Consider the following 20,095-nt stretch of genomic DNA (forward strand, 5'->3'; position numbering starts at 1 on the left):
GCATCGTAATAAAAAAATTGGACTGTATGTTACGCTGGTAAAAACCAATAAAGGCAGAGAAGCCGACTCATCGTGGTTGTGGTGTGTAGGTTGTAAGCAGCGGTATCTGTTATCTGAGAGAATATAGATTCAAGGGAGAAAAAATGAAGGTTAATTTTTACTAAATAAAAAAATGTTAGTCTTTAACCATTATTTCTTTTTTAACTTTACTGAATTTTCAGCTGCAACAAAATGTATTAAAAATTTACAAATGATTACGAGATTGTATATGTATTGACTTTTTGTATTAACTTATTAAATTTTTGGACTGAAATTTTATTGAACGAAAAATAAAAAAAAAAACTTAAGAAAACGATCTCAAATAATTATTATTAATATATTATTATTATTATTATTATTATTATTATTATTATTATTATTATTATTATTATTATTATTAATTTTTTTTTTGGATTAATCCAAAAAAGAAATTGACATTAGTTTTTATTAATCAAAAACAACAATTTAAGCAGTGAGGAATAAAAAAAAAAATTCAGATTTTAATTTATTTTAGTAATATAACCAAACAATAAATATGCATAAACTATTTGAAAATATGAATGTGATGGATAAATTGTCTACCGCTCAAGGTGTTCAATGAGATTTGGGTAGGAATGAAGAGGCTATGAAAAAAATTATATTCCTAAAGGTCATGACAACAGGTCTTTGGTATTTAATGCTCTCCTCAGCCTACACTTAAGCTTCTTACGCACTTCTGAAATCTTAAGCTGGACAAAGAAAAGCTTTTTTTTTCTTTTTTATCAACCCCTCTCGGTACAACGAGTGCTTGTCGTACAATGGCACTACCAGACAAGTATCCCGAACAAGGGTGTCTCTTATAATTAAAATAAACAACTTGTTTTGTCGATTAAAAATACTAGGCTGTGTGGATAAATGATATTTTATTACAACTATTTTTTGTATAAAGTATTTTTTCAGATAATTTTCCGTACCCATCAACGTTTCATTTCTAATCATTCATTTGAATTTTTTTTTTTTTTTTTTTTGTCGTTGAAAAATGTGATAGTTGCAATTATAAATTTATATAATTTAGATTTCTTATCTGATCAAAAACCTGATAACTAATACGCATATAGATTAAGAGCTAGTCGACTAGCTCTGAGGAATTTTTTATTATAGGCCTAATATGCGATAGCAGGCTTTTCAATTATAAATAAATAAAAAACAAATTTAGAATAAACATCTTATTTTTAAACTTAAATAATATTGAAAGTGCAGATGTTACTGAGTTGGTGGTAGTTGTTGATCATGATCGTTGTCTAAGTTGAAGACTAATTTCATGCTATTTTTCAAGTTATCGCGACAAACTTCGGAGCAAACATACTCACATCAAAGACGTATCTATCTGCCATTCTATTTTCTTTTTTATTTATATATGTATACAATAGAAAAATTCTCACATTTGTTCCTGTAAGGGGATTATGAGACTCCGTTAGATCTCATGTGCGCTTAGATCACGTCAACTGGAAAGGGTGAGAGTAAAAAAGTCTTACGCAAATGGCATGTGCTCAGTCAGGGGTTGATACGATTGCTTTATTTAAATTTTCCTTAATCGTCGGTATTTTGTGGCAGGTCTCTGTCTGCATGGCAAAACAAAATAAAATCTTGCAGTCATAAAAAGACTTGGTGTTGGGGTAAAATTATATCAGTAAGGAATCGATAAATTATTTTGCATCAAAACCTTGATTCGCATTTATAATGCAGTTGCGCAATTTTTCTATATACTAATTACGAAAAAAAAATGAACAACATCGCCGAATCAGTTGCAGGCAAATTGGGTTGCATTCTTGTTTTATTTTTATGGTCATTTTTTTTTTTTTTTGTTTTTTAAATAAAACTCAAGATAAAAATTCCGATATCCTATCAAAACGATATTAACTATTCGAAGAGAATAACTGTCAGGTCAGAGCAATGGAAAGATTGTATTTTGATAGATTCATGGGTATTGGAATCGAAGTGGTTCTATTACCCAGACTAGGAGAGAGTCAACTCAAAAAGTGAAAAAGAGGGTAAAAACAGTCAAATTTATAGCCGAAGGCCACGTAAATCAAGTTTTTTTTTTTTTTGCAAACTATATGCTAAGGTTGTTTCCATTCAGATAGACGAACGATATTTTTCCTTATATTTGTGCTTGATCTAAAATACCATCGGCAATACTTTTGTAAATGTTTGATTGCAAGCTAAAAGAAAACTTTTTTCCGGTACTACTATTTATGATGGATATAGTTAATATACTTCGAAAAAACGAGTTTCTATTAGTTAAGCACAATCAATTAATTCTGGATAATTGAATTTTTGATAAAATTCTTTTTTTTTTTAAATACGTTGTTCGAATGAAATATTTATCTGTGTTATCCATTTTTATGAAATTTTTCAGGAGTCGATTTTTTTAGTTGACAACTATTTGAAGAGCGTCTACAATGTGAATAGTTATACTCTTATTAGTGAAACCCTTTTTTTAGAATAGAGTTTATAATCGATCGTAAAACTCAACGAAATTGAATAATGACCATATGTAGTGATACTTCAATTCAAGAGTTTGTCAACATGATCGTTAACTGAACAAATTGCATAAGTTCGGTTACAGCAAAACGTACTAACTGAGTTAAGCTATATCAAATACTGTTCAGCTGTGAGCTGAACAAGCCTAGGTTAGTACATGCTCATACCATTTCCTTAATCTTGTTATCTAGTAAACATCATTAGATGAACTTATTTATTTAATAAATTTCTATAGGAAAATACTAAATCATGCTATATAAATATCAGTATAAGTTCATTGTTATATCGATTACTTGAATTAAGTTATCTCACAGTTTAATAGAGAATTTACATATGACTGAACTTTTACATATTCAGAAAATTTAGTAAATCGGATAGTATTTTAAGTTATCGCACTTACAAGAGCTTTAATAAATTTATTCTGTTTTATATGTGAGTAAAACGATCCAAAACTTAAAATGTATAAGAAGCTTGGTAAAGTTGTTCTTTAGAATGAAAACGGTCGTAAGAAAGACAATGTACACATGTAAAACTGACAGAACACTTGCCAAAAGAGTATATTCAGGCTTTTTTATAATCCTGGTTCAAGGTGTCACGCCTTTTTGGTGTCCAACATTGGAATACGTACCCTCTCTATTCATAATCGTTCGTAGGCGAAAAAAAAAACTGTCTATTATGCTTAAAAAAAAATGTGCAAAAATCTTTTACGAAAATTTGATTCAAGCAATTTCTCAATGAGCTTTTAAAATGAGAGTTTTCAGAAAGATATAACCACGGGATGCGAAACGTAAAGCAAACTGGAAGTTAAATTTTCATAAAATGAGAGTGAATCAAAAAAGATAATAAAATTTGGGACTAGTTTTGTGACTCTTGTCATGACAAATATATATTTATTGGAAATATAAAACAAATTTAATTTATATTTAAAATATATGTGAATTAAATTTAATTAATGTTTTAAAAAATATAAATTAAATTTTATTTTACATTTAATTTACATTTAATTCATATGTAATCTATATCTATACAAAAAGTAAATGTATTTTATATTTTTTCAAAACATAAAATAAATTTACTTAAAATTTTTTTTTTTTCGACATTGCAAAAAAAAAATTTGGATGTACTTCAAATTTAATTTATATTTTTCAAAAATATGAAATAAATTTACTTTTTGTATAGATATAGATTACATATGAATTAAATATAAATTACATGTAAATTAAATTTAATTTATATTTTTTAAAACATTAATCAAATTTAATATTCACATATATTTTAAATATAAATTAAATTTATTTTATATTTCCAATAAATATATTTTTTTCACTTGGGCAGTCTTGTGTCATTCTTTATAATCAAATAAAAAATAAAAATTTTAAAAATCTACGAAAGTAATTTGATCACATACAATATGCCTGTTTCTAATTTTTTGGATTTACAGAATAGTTCAAAATTTTACGTATAAATTTTGATAAGCCAATTCTGATGAAAAATCAAAATAGGATATTTCTTGTTTGGTCTTTACGTTATTTCTTTATTGGTGTGCATAGTTGGAATTGATAGAGTTCATAAACCCCTCGTTAGTTCAAGGATGCGTGAGCGATGGCGTTCAATCAAGCGACCGTGACTACGCCTGAGCAAGGCGTAAGCGAGTTTTACGTATAACCTAGACGTCAAACAGATATATTAAATAATAACGTGACGATACGACGCGTAAATTGATAATCCAACACATCCGTACTAATTATTATTATCATTGTTATATTATTATTGTTGTTTTTGTTGTTGTTGTTATTGGTATTGTATATTATATTATTCAGGTTTCGTACATTTGGTATGTTGGTGGTTAACGTAAGCTTTACTTTTGATGAGTCATATGTTTTATGCAAAAATAAAAAAAAAATACAGCACATGTGACGAAAATCAAAATTTTCAAAACTCCCGTAGACTATGTACTAATTAATAGCATTGTTTTTGTTTTTTTTTTTTTATTTTGTTTTGTTAATGTGTTGTCCAGCTCATGTTATTCAATATTATCAATACTATTTTTTTGCTTATAATAAAACTCTTCCGATGTTAATCGATAAATCAAAACACAGATCTAAACAATTACACTGAAATCTTAATATCTCAGTTAATTTTTAATATAGCGGGTATGTGTAGAAAAAATTCAAAATGAAACTTATAATTAGCCCATGAATTCAGATGAGATAAATAGTTCAAGAAATTTCGAAAATTAAGACAAAAAACAAAATTAAATTTTTCGGATTTTTAACATTTACACCATAAATAATCTTTTTTAAAAAAATTCAAAATATATCATTTGTGTATTATATTTTAGTATTAAAAAAAATTTGTGTCTCGTTAAAACTAGTCTATATAAATTAAATTCAACCCTTTTAACGTTCCCGCATTTCTCATAATGGCGGTTGCCTTTTCTATCTGCGGTAGCTGAAAATATTCAAATGAATTTCTAATCTACAAGAACTCAGACTTCTAAAAGAAGATAAATATACCTTTACCTCAGTAATAAAGTATATACGGGCTGATTTTTATTGTTTTTATCGTACAATACACGTGATTCATTAACTCAAAACACTGGGAAATTCTTCATCAAAATAAAAATTTAAAGTTATTTGATGTTTGTACCTTGAGAATATATAAAAATATCTGCTATTGACAAACACTAAAAAAAAAGGTTGAAAGAAAATACTTGTGGAAACTATACTCGTTGAGTGCTAAGCTGATAGGCTGTAAATCTGTAGTCTTTCGTTTCTCCTCATTCTACCCCTATTTCTTTACGATCGGCGAATCTTCTTCTATCGCATCGAAAACCTAAGTGTCGTAGCGGAAGCGTCTTTTTAATGCTCTTAACGTTACCACGGTTCCACGAGTCCACCCGGCTCCCTTCAGTGTCGCTTCCTGCCGTGCGAGATAAATACCTGCCAACGTCCAAATTACTTCTGACGAGACGCGTTATACCTCACTCGAACGCCTTTTTCCTTAACTTAAACTTCCAAACAAAAAAAAAAAAAAAAATTATTTGATGATAAATTATTAAAATAATAAATGGAATAATGATAAAAAAAAAAAGATTTTTTTTCAAATAATCCTCCAGAAAAGAGAAAAAAAAATCAAATTTTGTTGAGCATAACAAATGATTTTAAAAAATGAACACCAATAAGTAATTATATATACGTCATTGATTGCGTGCCAGAGACAGTAGAGAATTAACAGCCCAGACTTTCGCTTCTGTCAAAGAGACTCGCCCTCAAATAATTGCATCTACCCTTCACCTAATCCATCCACCCTTCTCTTAGTCTCATCTCATGACTTGGTTAAGACATCGTTCGGAAAGCTGGTGTGAGTGAGCACGTCAATAGCAGCTTTCGATCTATTCGACCTGCTTTTCGATTATTTCTAATTTATTCCACCTACATCAACCCCTTCATTTTATTTTTTCTTCTATACTAATTCGATTATACTCTTCCCGAAGCATTTACGTTTCCTGTGCATTATCAATTTTTTTATTTCATTTCCTTCTACCACAATATTATGTATATGTTTGTACAAAAAAAAAAAAAAAAAACATTTAAGATATAATTTGAGAATTGTAACCCCTTGTGATTTTTTTTTGATGCACGCACGCTTCTTTATTTTCCGGCAATAAAAACCCCGTGAAAACGGAGAACTGAGTCTACTGAAAGCGTAACGATATGTAGGCTGGTTTGTGGGAGGGAGTATTATAAGCATTACGAAAATTCACCCCTCGGTCTCACTCGCTTGGCAAGCGACCTGTTATTACCACGTATATCATTCTTGTGTTCTTTACGTGGTTAGGGAGATAGCGATACGGGGTTGTAAATACAAAATTCCCAGGTCAAAGGGGATGAGAATTTTTTTGGGGGTAAAAACAACCCTTTTGAATTTTCCCTTCAACTAAAAACTATTCTTGTATCGTTATTATAAAATATCCGTTCAGTTTATTTTTGTTTTGAGTTGTACTCATATGTGTTAATACTTTTTCTTTCGAAAAAAAAAAAGAAAAAAACAAAATTGTTCCTTTTTTTAAAAAAAAGAAAAAAAGTTTGTCATCAATCTATCTCAATTACTAAAAAATCAGGTGGTACGAACCGAGTGGATAATATACTTCCCTCGAGACATTGGCAACACTCGTTTGCAATGATTAGCACTACCGAGCACGCTTTATTGTCCCGTTTATCTAACGGTGAATACCACCTTCTTGTGTAGCGTCAAGTGCTGAAAAAAATTATTGTTAGAGAACCTTACGTTTTATCCGGTATTATATTTCTTTTTTCAAACATCAATTGCACCAAAGAGTTTGAACGTCGTGGTGGATAGCGGCCGATGGCATAGTATGCCGTTTTCTTTGAATAAAAAAAAAAAATCCAATGGTTATTTTAATGATTATTTTATAAAAATTTTCCTATTACCGGTAAAATATACTATTTGGTTTATTTTTTTTTCATTATATGAATTTTATTAAAGACACATATTAAAAAAAATCATTTTGAATTCAATTATGTAGCGAGTTTTTTTTACTATGGCATTAGTTGAATGTACTCATAAAATTGGTAGTTCAACTAAATGTATCTTACATACAAATAAATATGTAAATATTTTTTACTATGTTTAGATCGTGGAATTAACAATATACATTTGTAGAAATTGTTATCTGCTAGACTGACTGTAAGTTATAGTGTTTGGCAGTTAGTACTATATGAAAAAATAGTTTTTATAATGTATTATCTGAAAAAACACTCTTTTCGAGTGGAAATTATTACATTATCATAGTAAAATTCGAAGATATACAGAAAATACAAAATGAGAACAGTTCTATTATGTTTGCATAGTAATAATAGTGATCCGAAAACAGTCAAAGATCGAGTTGTAAGTTATTGTAATTGTATTGCTAGGCTTGAGCAAAAGATTGATTTACGTAGATTTTATTTCAATGAAACTTTTTAAATCAGTGGTATATTTTTTGTAGATGATGTTCTATGGAGTGATGTATTCCAGGAGTATGTAATATATATATACGTATGTAATCCAGGAAAAATTTAACTGCGGATAATATAGCTAGTCATCAACGAAGACTGTATACGTCTGTGGTTTGATGTAGTATGATCAATATTTTTTACCCCTTATAGCCTCTATTTCGTGGGTACAGTGGCAAGCGAAGGCAAATGCGAGGGTGACCATCCCCTTTGTAGTACACCCTCTTTCCTCGAAAGCGCTTCTCAGGCCACCCAACCACCCACTCTGAAGCCTAGGAACCCAGTCGAAGCCTCTACAACTCACCCTCTGCTATCGCACCCTCGTCTTAATTAGAAGTCTGAATCTGCGGCGGACATGCGTTAGGTGGTGGTATGCCCTCGCGGAAAACCCTAACCAACCGATTCCCCTATCTTTCCCTGTAGGTAAGCGCATCTCTCGCCTCGTGTCCGAAACATTGTTCTCAACTTTGCAGACACGTGCGATCTTCCATACTCAGCTTTGTAAATTTTTTTTTCCTATCTGTTTTCATATTTTCTATTTCATATATAACTCATAAATCCAACCCATTTCAACTGATCCGACATATGGGCCGCGCAAAAAATAAATGATATCATTCCAATAAAACTATTATTATTATTATTATTATTATTATTATTATTATTATTATTATTATTATTATTATTATTATTATTATTATTTTATTTTTATTTTTTTTATTTTTGAAAAAATTAAAATTTAAGAAAAAAATAACGAAAACGGAAATACAAATTATTATAAAATTTCAATAACGATTAATTTCCCAGAGAAAATATTTTAGGGGGGGGAGGGGGCACTTGTTTCATTTTTGCTCAGCTATGACGACCTATCCTATTATACCAAAATATAGCCGACTAATATGTATGCATTTGCTTTCTTTTCAGAGTCTATTCTAAGAAGGCGGGACCATCCCCGTCAAATGATGAACAAGGTATTCATATGCGATATATAATTTTTGATTTTTTTTTTTATCGATTTTACAATATTTTGTAAAAATATTTGCAATGATAAGCTGTTCTTTTCCTATATACGTATATTTCTGACTGTAAGCAATCGATTCAGTCAGACGTCAAGGCCTTATTTACTAAACTTAATGTGAAAAAACAATTTTTAAATTATATATGCTTTATTATACTTTGTCATTTTTGAGAGAATTTAACAATTCCAAGGCAAAATTGGCAAAAAGTTTTTAGTAAATATTAAGATCTGAAAAAATATAAATAGAAATAACACTTGAGATAAGTTATTAATTATCAAAAACAATGAAACAAAATAAAATTTTTTGAAGGCCAATTAATTACCGCAAAAAAAATTATTCACAAAAAAATGATATTGGCTCGTAAATCATTAAATAAAGCTTCTTTTGACAAAACCAATCCACTTACGCAAAATGCAAAGATTTTAAGTTGTTTTTGAGAGCCTAAAATATTTAAAAAATGTGTAAAATTGTTTTTTTAACGTATTAGTACATCCTTAAGTATGGATATTTTCATTTTTTTTTTTCCATTCTTGAGAGTTATTTTATATATGTCTATATACTTTACAGCTCAATTAGCAAGAGATATATAAGATGTTTATCATATCCCTTATTATCCATTGCACATGAGAAAATCCAATTTGATTATTTGATCGTAGAATTGTGCTTGGAATTTATATAGTATGACTTTTTCATAAACTTTTAATGACTGTAGATCCTTATCGGCTCATTGACAAAAGAGCAATAAAATATATATGTATACCACACCTCTCCGGATTTTTTTTTTTTCATACATTTTCTTGAAGAAAATGAAGAGAATGAAATACAGCTGAAAATTAGAAAAACGATTCTTTATATAAGTGTTGATTCCTGTTTTTTGTCGAATACTGATAATATTATAATTGGATAGTTTTAGTTATTCTGATTTCTCAGTATTATTTGAAACTAAATCTCAATTCCACATACCAAAAGAAATGTTCTGACATGAACATTGCAAAAGCAATCGCAATACGAACGGAAACCCGTATACGTATTGAAGAAGAGAACATTATATAATCAGCAAAAGAGACTAGAAGCTTTCGATTTGCAACAAATCATTCAAGTGTTTACGCCTGACTGCTCGCCCAGTTGGATTCATCTTCACGACAGAACTTACAAAGACGAAAAGGGTGAAAAGGGGTCGAATTTACCAGAATAGACAAAGCGATGCGTGTTTTATGCCATAAAAAACTTTTTGCAAAAAGTTTTGGTGTCTCTGTGCAATCGTGCTAACTGACAGTTACTATTCTCTTATTATTTTGAATCGTTTCTCATACACAGAAATGAAATATGAAATTCAGATGAACATAATTGCATGGATAAAATTTAATATACATACAGAACGCATATAACATATTAAAAGTAAAAATCGAAAATTATCTATGAGCACATTCAGTGACACCACTACTACATTTTGTGTGTGTTTTTATTGAATTTTTTTTTAGTGAAAAGACAAAAATGTTGTAGAAAATGTATTGACTTACTTCAAAACTGCAGGCAAAATAATAAAAAATTTGTCGACATAAATTTCATCAAAGTCACAGCAACATTAACTGGAAATATGAAATAATGTATTATATAAAATTAGTGCGAGGCTGTTTGTATTCATTTGTTTTCTTGATTAAAATGCAGCCAAGTATAAGGAAAAAAATAATAATCGTTGGAAAAGATATTGACACATCCAACCCTGTGTGTGTTGCCATTTCAAATATATTTAAATATATATAAATTACTACAACATTGAACACTATTACACTTGACTACAACACTTCTACATTCCTACTACACCACACCGATATAAAGGCCCTCGGTACAAATATATATTTATATCATTATATAATAATGAAAAAACAAAAAATAAACTCCGTCGTTCAGTAAGGTAAAGATACGAAAGAAATCTTTTCGTCCCATTACGATTATTTAAACTTATTGTGTCCAGTTTCCAGTTGCTCTTTTATTTCCCTTGTGTGTAGCGTTATCATGCATTACGACTTTTATTTGTGAACGTAGTATTACAGTTCAAGACGATCCAAACAAGCAATTTTTTTACAGATGAGAATTCATTATTATAAAACTAATAAGTAACTATTATCTTCAAAATTGACATATACTTTTTTTAAAGCTATACAGAATGTTGTTTGCAACGTTAAATGTGAATATTAAAATATTTATAGAATTATTAGAACCTGTTTACTCTACATGTATACATAATGTACATTGCACATGTATGTATTTAGTAGTCATGAAAATGTGTCAGAAAAACAAGGTAATAAAAAAGTTTGGCTAAATTGGAAAAAAGGACTTCTATATTCACCATTTGCCACTCACTTTCAAAACAGCCCCTTAATAAAAATCTCATTCTAAACAAGCTTAATTTACGCTCGCCACATAATTACCCTACCGTCCTAGAGGGTGTGAGAAAAAAGTGGTTGAGAAAATACTTCTGACGCGTACTGAAAGCAAAAGAGGCAAAAAAAGGTAAAAGTGGAATGAGCTTGGTAAATTGAGAGCAGAAAAAAAAGGATAAATGAATATAAGGTGGGTGCCAGATTCCTTGAACAATCAAGAAGGCGTGAACCATCAAAAGGGTTACATAACATATACATTACGAGAATGGGAGTAGAGCGTTTGTCAAAATTTCTCCACATTGAAACGATGTGTGTAATATTTTTTCTTTTCTAGTATTTTTGCCATACAGAACATGTCTCTTGGGAAACGTGAAGAGATTTCCCTACCTTTCTCGTTCTCATGAAAGTTTGTAGATCCAAGGGAGCCTGGTTATCATGGCCTTGATGAAGATAGCGCACACGCTAGGGACTCAGTCAGTAGATTACTCTTGAAATCCTTGGTCAAGATATACATGTTAATTGCTTCATGTGACACAAAAAGTAATGCATTACTTCTATACATTTTCACACATTTAAACAGAAAACACTAAATTTTTATTATAATAATTTACACTTTTTTAATTGTTGATCCAAGGTAAGTGCACCTTATTCTTCTGTGAATCGCAGGTGAATGTTATCTTCGCTTCACTTTCATCAGGTTATTATTTAGAGGCACCTAAAAATCTCTATAGTGTCCAGATCCAACAATATATTTACATTGTCTCGAAATTACATGAGTGTTGTGGTGATACTTGAAGTGTTTATAAGATATTTAAAATCTTTGATTAGATTTTGAGATTTAATATATATATTGTATATATAGTATTACTAATGAGCATAATGACACTAACGAGTCTACTCATCATTGTTTTATATAATTTATGATGTCTCGTAAATGAATTATTTGCTCATTCATAGTTAAATAAAATTTGACAAACAGGGGTACATTTCATTTTTACGACTGTCAGCTGGGAAGATCGATCCACTCAACATTAAACTGAGGAATCATCCATCTTTTATCAAACCACAATTTTTTTTTGTATTTTGCGTGCACTTTTGGGCGTCTGTTTTTTTTACTACCAGCAAAACTAGTTTAAACGCTTGTATTTTTACAGAGTAAATTGAGTCGACTGTAAAAAGTGAGGAAAGGGTAATTGGTGCAATTTAGTTGCGTTACCGTAGATATTAACATACCACGTTAAGCGAACTGTAGTCACAGGTGTGGAGTCAAAGCGTAATAGGTTGAATCAACCCCACATGCTTTCTGCTACCCTCGTTTATACTTGCTGATCGATGTAACACTCAACCTTCCTGATACTTTTTTTCATCGATCGGATAAGTATATTTTTTTTTCTCTGTTTTTCGAAAGCTTGCTCTTAATTTTTCACGAATGAAATTAAGTTTTTGAAAATTTTTTTTATTGAGGAAATTTTAATTTTCTTATCTTATATAATAAACTTACTTGAAGTAGAATAGTAATTATATTTTCAGGATTCATTGTTATCAATAATGGATAACAAGATATTTTTTACAAGACAGAAAACTTTTACCAAAAACAGTAGTTGTATGGAAAGCTGAGTGGTTAGTATGAATCAAACTCCAACTTTGTAATTACATGGACTGAGAATGAATAATAACAACACTTTCGTATATGAATGATCTGGACCCCTATTTTTGTCCGAGTAACGTGTGGCTTAGGGTTTATCCTCATTTCCTTTTCCTGGTCACATTTCAACGCCCTCTAAAAGTTATCTACCTAGAGCACCTCCATCATCTCTCTACTGAGTTAGTAAGGTCAGTTAAATATTCGCTTTCCAATGAATATGCAAATAAAATTATTCATGGTCAATTCACAAGCACTTTTTATACCATATATCATAATATAAGGAATGTTAAAAATTTATTTCTCGAATTCAAAAGTCATGTAAAATTTCATGTCATTGACTTACTAAACGAACGACTTTACGAGTTACGATGCCTATGGTAATTAGCATCTGTGCACTTCATTTTCTATTGTTTTAGCGAAGATTTTGTTTTTCTTTTAACTCGTGAATGTTAGTAATTTTTCATCCTCTATATTTTGAATTTTTACAAACGACCCAGGTAGAAATTCAGTCTCGTAGCAAGCAAGCTGTAAACGAAAATCGAAAAATATCGAGACTATTTTCGTCTCAAATCAAAACATCATTTTCAATTAAATCTAAAATTAATGACATTTCAGACGTGAAAAAAGATATGCAGGTAAAGCATATTAACTATGTCAGATCAATTTCACAAACGTAAAGTAATATTATACTGCAGTTTCAATACTCCTTTTTTTGATAAACTTAAAATTGATGCTTTTCTAAAAATGCATTGGTTTTGAAAACTTCTATACATAATATATACCTCAAAAAAACAGCGCTCTTAATGTTCCTTCGGGTAAACAAAAATTTACGAACAATGTATATATATAAATGTCTAAGGGTTTTCAATTCGCAATTGTGGCTAAAGAAGAGTGGAGTTGCGTTTTACTAGTGAGGCGAACTCTGGCTCTATTATGCTAATTATATGATAAATACAACAAGCCCTCAGGCGATCTCTTCTGCCAGTTTCTCGCTTAGTTGAAGCCAGTTGATGAGTCCCTCCTATCAGTGGCTTGAATCTCATTCTATGGTCTCTATATTTCGCGTCGTTTTTACTCACCCTTTTCGGTCGTACCTTCTTTAGAGTATATTTACTTCTCACCCTCGCTATTTTTCCGAGCACCTTTAATTTTCTCGTTCGCCTCGATATTTGCGTGGTTGGCTTAAAAATATGACACCTGCCACGATGGAATATAATTTATCTCTGTCATTCTTCGTCTTTTTGCTTGAAAATTTCTTGTACTATGCTCATATAAGATATGGTAGTAATATGAATGAATGAATGCTACCAAAAATTCACGAACGAATGTCTTCTGATGCATGCATGCTCAAAAAAGGGTTATAAATGACAGCCCGAGATTTTTCAACCAATATAGTGAGACTTTGAACAAACAGTGTCGTCCGTTCCTACCTCTGAATATTTGCATGAATCAAACAAAATTAGAAAGTAATTCAGACAAAACAAACAGTTGAAACTCTTACGTATAAAAAATTTATTTAACATAGAATTTAAATCGCGTACAACAGATTGTATAAAAAACGATTACTTTTTGTTTTTTGAATCTGTTGATAATTGTTTAGATTCAGATATTATAAGAAAACTTAATACAATACATATTGGAATAAAAGAATGTATTTAAATTATGATCAAATTTTCACAGTGATTAGTTCGGTAATATACACTGATATGTATTGATGCGACCTTCGGAGATTACAAATCATTTACAAATAGTCATTACAAAAGGCAAGGGCAAAGCTAATTCAAGTTTTCGTTGTACAATGCAATTCCACATAGATTATACATGCTATAAAATCGAGGAGTTGGTTAGAGTACATGGTGGCTAACGCACGGAAGGAAACCCACGGGTTTACAAACTCGTGAGGGAATACCTTGTTAAAGCATCCTTCTACGAGAAGGGTGTGGAAAAGAAACTTGTACCGTGAGTATACTACGCCCTGAAATAAATATGCTTAATGTATAGAGTCTGTATAATGTTAAAAATTTATACCCGTGAAGCTGGCGGAGCCTTTTTCGATATCGGGGACTTGCATTATATAAAAATTAGGTGTTATTTGACTGCAAAAGGATTAATTTTTCCGCTCTCATGGACTTTGAGATAATCAATTTTTAAAAAGATTTTTAATTAAGTCTAAACTATTAAAAAAAAAATTCCAAACTTGACCCCACCTGATGTAGAATATATGTCTTGAATACTGAAACTTTATTTGGGAAAAACCATTTTATTATTTATAGAGAAAAAAGAATTAATTTGAAAGAAACTTTGCTAAAAAAGAAGCATGTAGAAATATATCCATAAAATATCTTAAGTGTATTTTTAGAATATACTTATAAACACACCTAAAATATTTTTAGATTTCGATATTCATTTTTCCAAGCAGGTGGAAAAACGAAAACGAATTAAATAATGACCAAGCGATTTTACAATAAAATACTGGAGATTGCAAAGTAAAAAGAAAAAATGTATATGTATTTTTTATTCTTTAAAATAAGATAAATTATAAATTTACTTTTTATTTATTCGAAGATTAAATTAGTAAAATTTTGAATATTTTCAAGAGATACATATTTAGGATTGGATTTACGTCAAAATGAGATAGGGGAAGAGGGTGGAAAAAATTATTAATGGAGCACAAGACACAGAAGGAGGACTGGAAAGATGTTTCGTTTTGGAATTTGTCGTTGGTAGTGAAGGATCGAACCTGAATAAATTAGCCCTGAATTCACATCGTCGAAATGGGAATGGAGAACAACATAAGACAGATATAAAATTTTGAATATGAATGGCCAGTTTTGCATTTATAATGAAGTTTATTATTTTTTGGAACTAAGCGTGACTTGACGAGCATATAGTAGGGATGAGGAGATGATAGTCATAATTTTTTCTATCACGAGCACACTGGTGCGCTACACGCGCCTTTATCCATGCCTTCTAAAATAGGAAATTGACAAAAAAATGTAAATAATAAAAAAAAAAATTTTCTGTTAAATCTATTTCTTTACACATAAAAAACACATAATTCGCACAAAATTTTGAGACCAATTGCATTAAGATCCGATGATTATTGAAAAAGTTGTGCTAGATTAATATGTTAAATTTAAAAAAAAAATATAAATAATAAAAAAAAAAATTTTGTTTTTAAATTATTTCTTCACATAAAAAAAACACATAATTTGAACAAAATTTTGAGCCCAATTGCATTAAGATTCGATGATTATTGAAAAAGTTGTGCTAGCTTAATATGTCAAATTTAAAAAAAAAATATAAATAATAAATAAAAAAATTTTGTTTTTAAATTATTTCTCCTTACATGAAAAACACATAATTCGCACAAAATTGCATCAAGATATAATTATTGAAAAGTTGCTAGCAAATATGTCAAAAAATATAAATAATATTTTGAAATTATTTCTTCACATAAAAAACACATAATTCGCACAAATTTTGAGCCCAATTGCATTAAATCCGATAATTATTGAAAAAGTTGTGCTAGCAATATGTCAAATTTAAAAAAAATATAAAATACAAAATTTTGTTTTTAAAAAACACATAATTTGCACAAAATTTTGAAATTGCATTAATTCGATGATTATTGAAAAGTTGTGCTAGCTTAATATGTATTTAAATAAAAATAATAAATAAAAAATTTTGTTTTAAATTATTTCACACATAAAAAACACATAATTCGCACAAAATTTTGAGCCCAATTGCATTAAGATTTGATGATTATTGAAAAAGTTGTGCTAGCTTAATATGTCAAATTTAAAAAAAAAATATAAATAATAAAAAAAAAAATTTTGTTTTTAAATTATTTCTTCACACATAAAAAACACATAATTCGCACAAAATTTTGAGCCCAATTGCATTAAGATTCGATGATTATTGAAAAAGTTGTGCTAGCTTAATATGTCAAATTTAAAAAAAAAATATAAATAATAAAAAAAAAATTTTGTTTTTAAATTATTTCTCCTTACATGAAAAACACATAATTCGCACAAAATTTTGAGCCCAATTGCATCAAGATCCGATAATTATTGAAAAAGTTGTGCTAGCTTAATATGTCAAATTTAAAAAAAAAATATAAATAATAAATAAAAAAATTTTGTTTTTAAATTATTTCTTCACACATAAAAAACACATAATTCGCACAAAATTTTGAGCCCAATTGCATCAAGATCCGATAATTATTGAAAAAGTTGTGCTAGCTTAATATGTCAAATTTAAAAAAAAAATATAAATAATAAATAAAAAAATTTTGTTTTTAAATTATTTCTCCTTACATGAAAAACACATAATTCGCACAAAATTTTGAGCCCAATTGCATCAAGATCCGATAATTATTGAAAAAGTTGTGCTAGCTTAATATGTCAAATTTAAAAAAAAAAAAAAAAAATTTTGTTTTTAAATTATTTCTTCACACATAAAAAACACATAATTTGCACAAAATTTTGAGCCCAATTGCATTAAGATCCGATAATTATTGAAAAAGTTGTGCTAGCTTAATATGTCAAATTTAAAAAAAAAAATATAAAAAATACAAAAAAAAATTTTGTTTTTAAATTATTTCTTCACACATAAAAAACACATAATTCGCACAAAATTTTAAGCCCAATTGCATTAAGATTCGATGATTATTGAAAAAGTTGTGCTAGCTTAATATGTCAATTTTTTTAAAAAATGTAAATAATAAAAAAAAAAATTTTGTTTTTAAATTATTTCTTCTTACATGAAAAACACATAATTCGCACAAAATTTTAAGCCTAATTGCATTAAGATCCGATAATTATTGAAAAAGTTGTGCTAGCTTAATATGTCAATTTTTAAAAAAAAATATAAAAAAAAATTTTGTTTTCCTCCCTTTTTTCAGTTTATCTCGTCCTTTGAAAAATTTCAACTGCTTGACCTAATTTTTCAGTTTTTCGTTTATATGATATTCAAGTCTAAAATCAGAGTTTAATGAAGTCGTATAGCTAAGAAATATGAGGCGCAGTACGATTGCAGAACTGGCAATGTAAGAATTATGCAAATTTCGTTCACAAATAAATTAAGTACAGAGTGAGTTGAGAGAAGGTCGGTAGAGGTTACAATTAGGCAAGAACCAATTCAATATCGAGGGCTATTCGAGAGAATATTTAATAATTTCATATTAAATGCTTGCTACCCCTTTTTCATCCAGCTGAATCAGCTCACCCCACTTACTATCACTCTTTATCCCTTTTTCCTTCATGATTCTACCCTATATTTGTGGTCTTTTTGCTATTCACACATAATGCACGAACGAAAATAATATGGGTTTTTTTTCCTTTTTTCTCTATGAAATGACCCTCTTACATTATAAAACTAAATGAATATAGAATTTATTGGAAATTGAGAGACGGAATGAATTTTTTTTTAATTGAGGGGTTGATACTGCCCGAGTGCGGCCATGGTTTTTTTTTTTCATTTTTGCTATATATATATATTTATAGGGTGAGTAAAAATGGTAGCCGATGGTCAGACAGTCGCGTGCATTTACAGGTGCGTGTACGTCCTGTGCAAACAGGTGGTCAGTTGCAGTAAACAGAGGGTAAGAATGAAGTCATTGATAACGCGCACATGGAACTTTGTGGCTAGTCATTTATCAAAGGCTTTGTAGGTACAGTGCTTATGGGAGTTTAAGAGCTTCTCCCTAGATAAGTATTTGCCATTTTTTATTTGGACACACTGCAATCTTTTATATTTCCTAACAACCGATTGCGTAATTCAAGTTTCTACAAAAAAGAATCCCGCGTCGGAAAATACAACACGGCCGAGTACTGGCCAAAACCTGGCGAAATTTAGTTTCATCGAATCTTGACCCATGTCATGGCTGGTCATCCCGTACTGAGCCACGCCAATGAATAATTTTTTTTTTATTTTAAACTATTTTTTACCAAGAAGTTTACTTCTAAAATTAAGAAAAATTCCATTTATTTTTAACCAAAAATTTTCACAGTGTGTGTATCGATGAATTTAACATTTGATGTGTGTTATTTTTTTTTTTACATTTTCAAATATAAAATAATGTGTCAGTCTATCTCAAACTATTATCTTAAAATAAAGTTTTATAATATTAAAAAATTTTTTTTTTCAAATTATAACTATTCGATTAATATTTAAGTCCACTATGTAGATTTCAAGAGGTATTCCTTATAGGGTGACGTGAAAATAGGGTTGCAGGAAAAATAAAAAAATAAGATCCGGATTTAAGGCGTCGTCCGTGAAAGTCCCCTAGAGGCGCTCGATCCTCACTTGGGAAAATTTGAAAGAACAAGAAAATGGTTGGAAGTGGAAAGAAGAACGAACAAATAAAGCAGTTGTTGGGGTGGTTATACGGACTGGGCGTGCTAGAGTGTAAGTGCTAAGATCTCGGAGTGCATTAACATGGCCCAAAGGCAAGTTGAATACAACCCTTCTTACATCTACAGCTCAAGACCTACCCTTCTTTCTGCTAACCACCCTTTTTTTGGTATGGGAAACGATGCTTTGTTGGTCTTTGCGACGGAGGGGGAAGGGGCATCTGCCAAGATTTTCACTTAATTATATTAAAAATGTTTCATAGCCTGGAGACAATCTCATTGTTCTTCAACAAGAATGCTTGTAAGATAATTTTTTTCTTTTTTTGATATAAGTGTTTCCTAGATACATTGATTTTGTTTGAAGGAGAAAAATATATCCAAAAAAAAAAAGTTCTGATAATAAAATTAAAGTCCTGAAAAAACAAACATAAAAATCTGGTCACATTATCGATGTCTCAAGTAGTGCGTCTTTGCAATGAATCGGTTTCTTAAAAAAAATAACGTCTTTCGGTATTTTATACAATTCAAAAAAAATCTGGTGGTGTAAAGAAGAACAGAGTAAAGAAATCGAGAAAAAAAGCTAAGACGGTTCAACAAAGTTGCATGTTAATCAGTCAACCCATATTGAATAATGAATCAGTATTCTCTCTTTCTTGCAGATTGCCCTCTTTCGACTGCCTTGTTTTTTCTTGTCTTTCATCTAAAATTTACGTGACAGTATTTTTTTAGTTATACCTAAAAAGCATCGAGCGTTCCTTTATCGGCTGATAAAAACATAAAAAGACTAGAAAACATAGGAATAGTTCGTTAATTATATATTTAGAATTAAGCCAGATATTTAAAACGAACGAATCGGGAAAGAAATAGTTACTATGATTACAGTATCGTCACTTTGAGAAAAACGCGAAGCCTTAATTCACTCAGATAATCATGTGCACCAATCCATATATCCCTGAATCCGATTTTTTTATTGCTATATAAAAACAAATGTTTTATAGCTTGTAATATTTTTTTCTTTTTCGGTATTCAAAAAAGAATCTCATTCTATACATTTGTATCTGCATATTCGTTATATTATACTTGTTACTTGAAATCCTATTTTAAATAAAAATGG

General features: G+C 29.6%; 1 protein-coding gene across 6 annotated transcripts in view; it reads left to right on the forward strand.

The window, feature by feature from the left end:
* The window catches only part of LOC122858356 (mucin-5AC-like), a 137,547-nt gene that overhangs the window by 91,045 nt on the left and 26,407 nt on the right, over positions 1–20,095 (forward strand). For 5 of the 6 annotated variants that reach the window (XM_044161196.1, XM_044161203.1, XM_044161197.1 and 2 more), the window contains one exon: positions 8,502–8,548. The exons of the other annotated variant lie outside the window; for it this stretch is intronic. In XM_044161196.1, coding sequence (XP_044017131.1) covers positions 8,502–8,548 — 47 coding nt within the window. The remainder of the gene's footprint in view (positions 1–8,501; positions 8,549–20,095) is intronic. 6 annotated transcript variants of the gene reach the window in all.

The sequence above is a fragment of the Aphidius gifuensis genome, linkage group LG5 (genome assembly GCF_014905175.1).
Source record: "Aphidius gifuensis isolate YNYX2018 linkage group LG5, ASM1490517v1, whole genome shotgun sequence".
Lineage (NCBI taxonomy): Eukaryota > Metazoa > Arthropoda > Insecta > Hymenoptera > Braconidae > Aphidius > Aphidius gifuensis.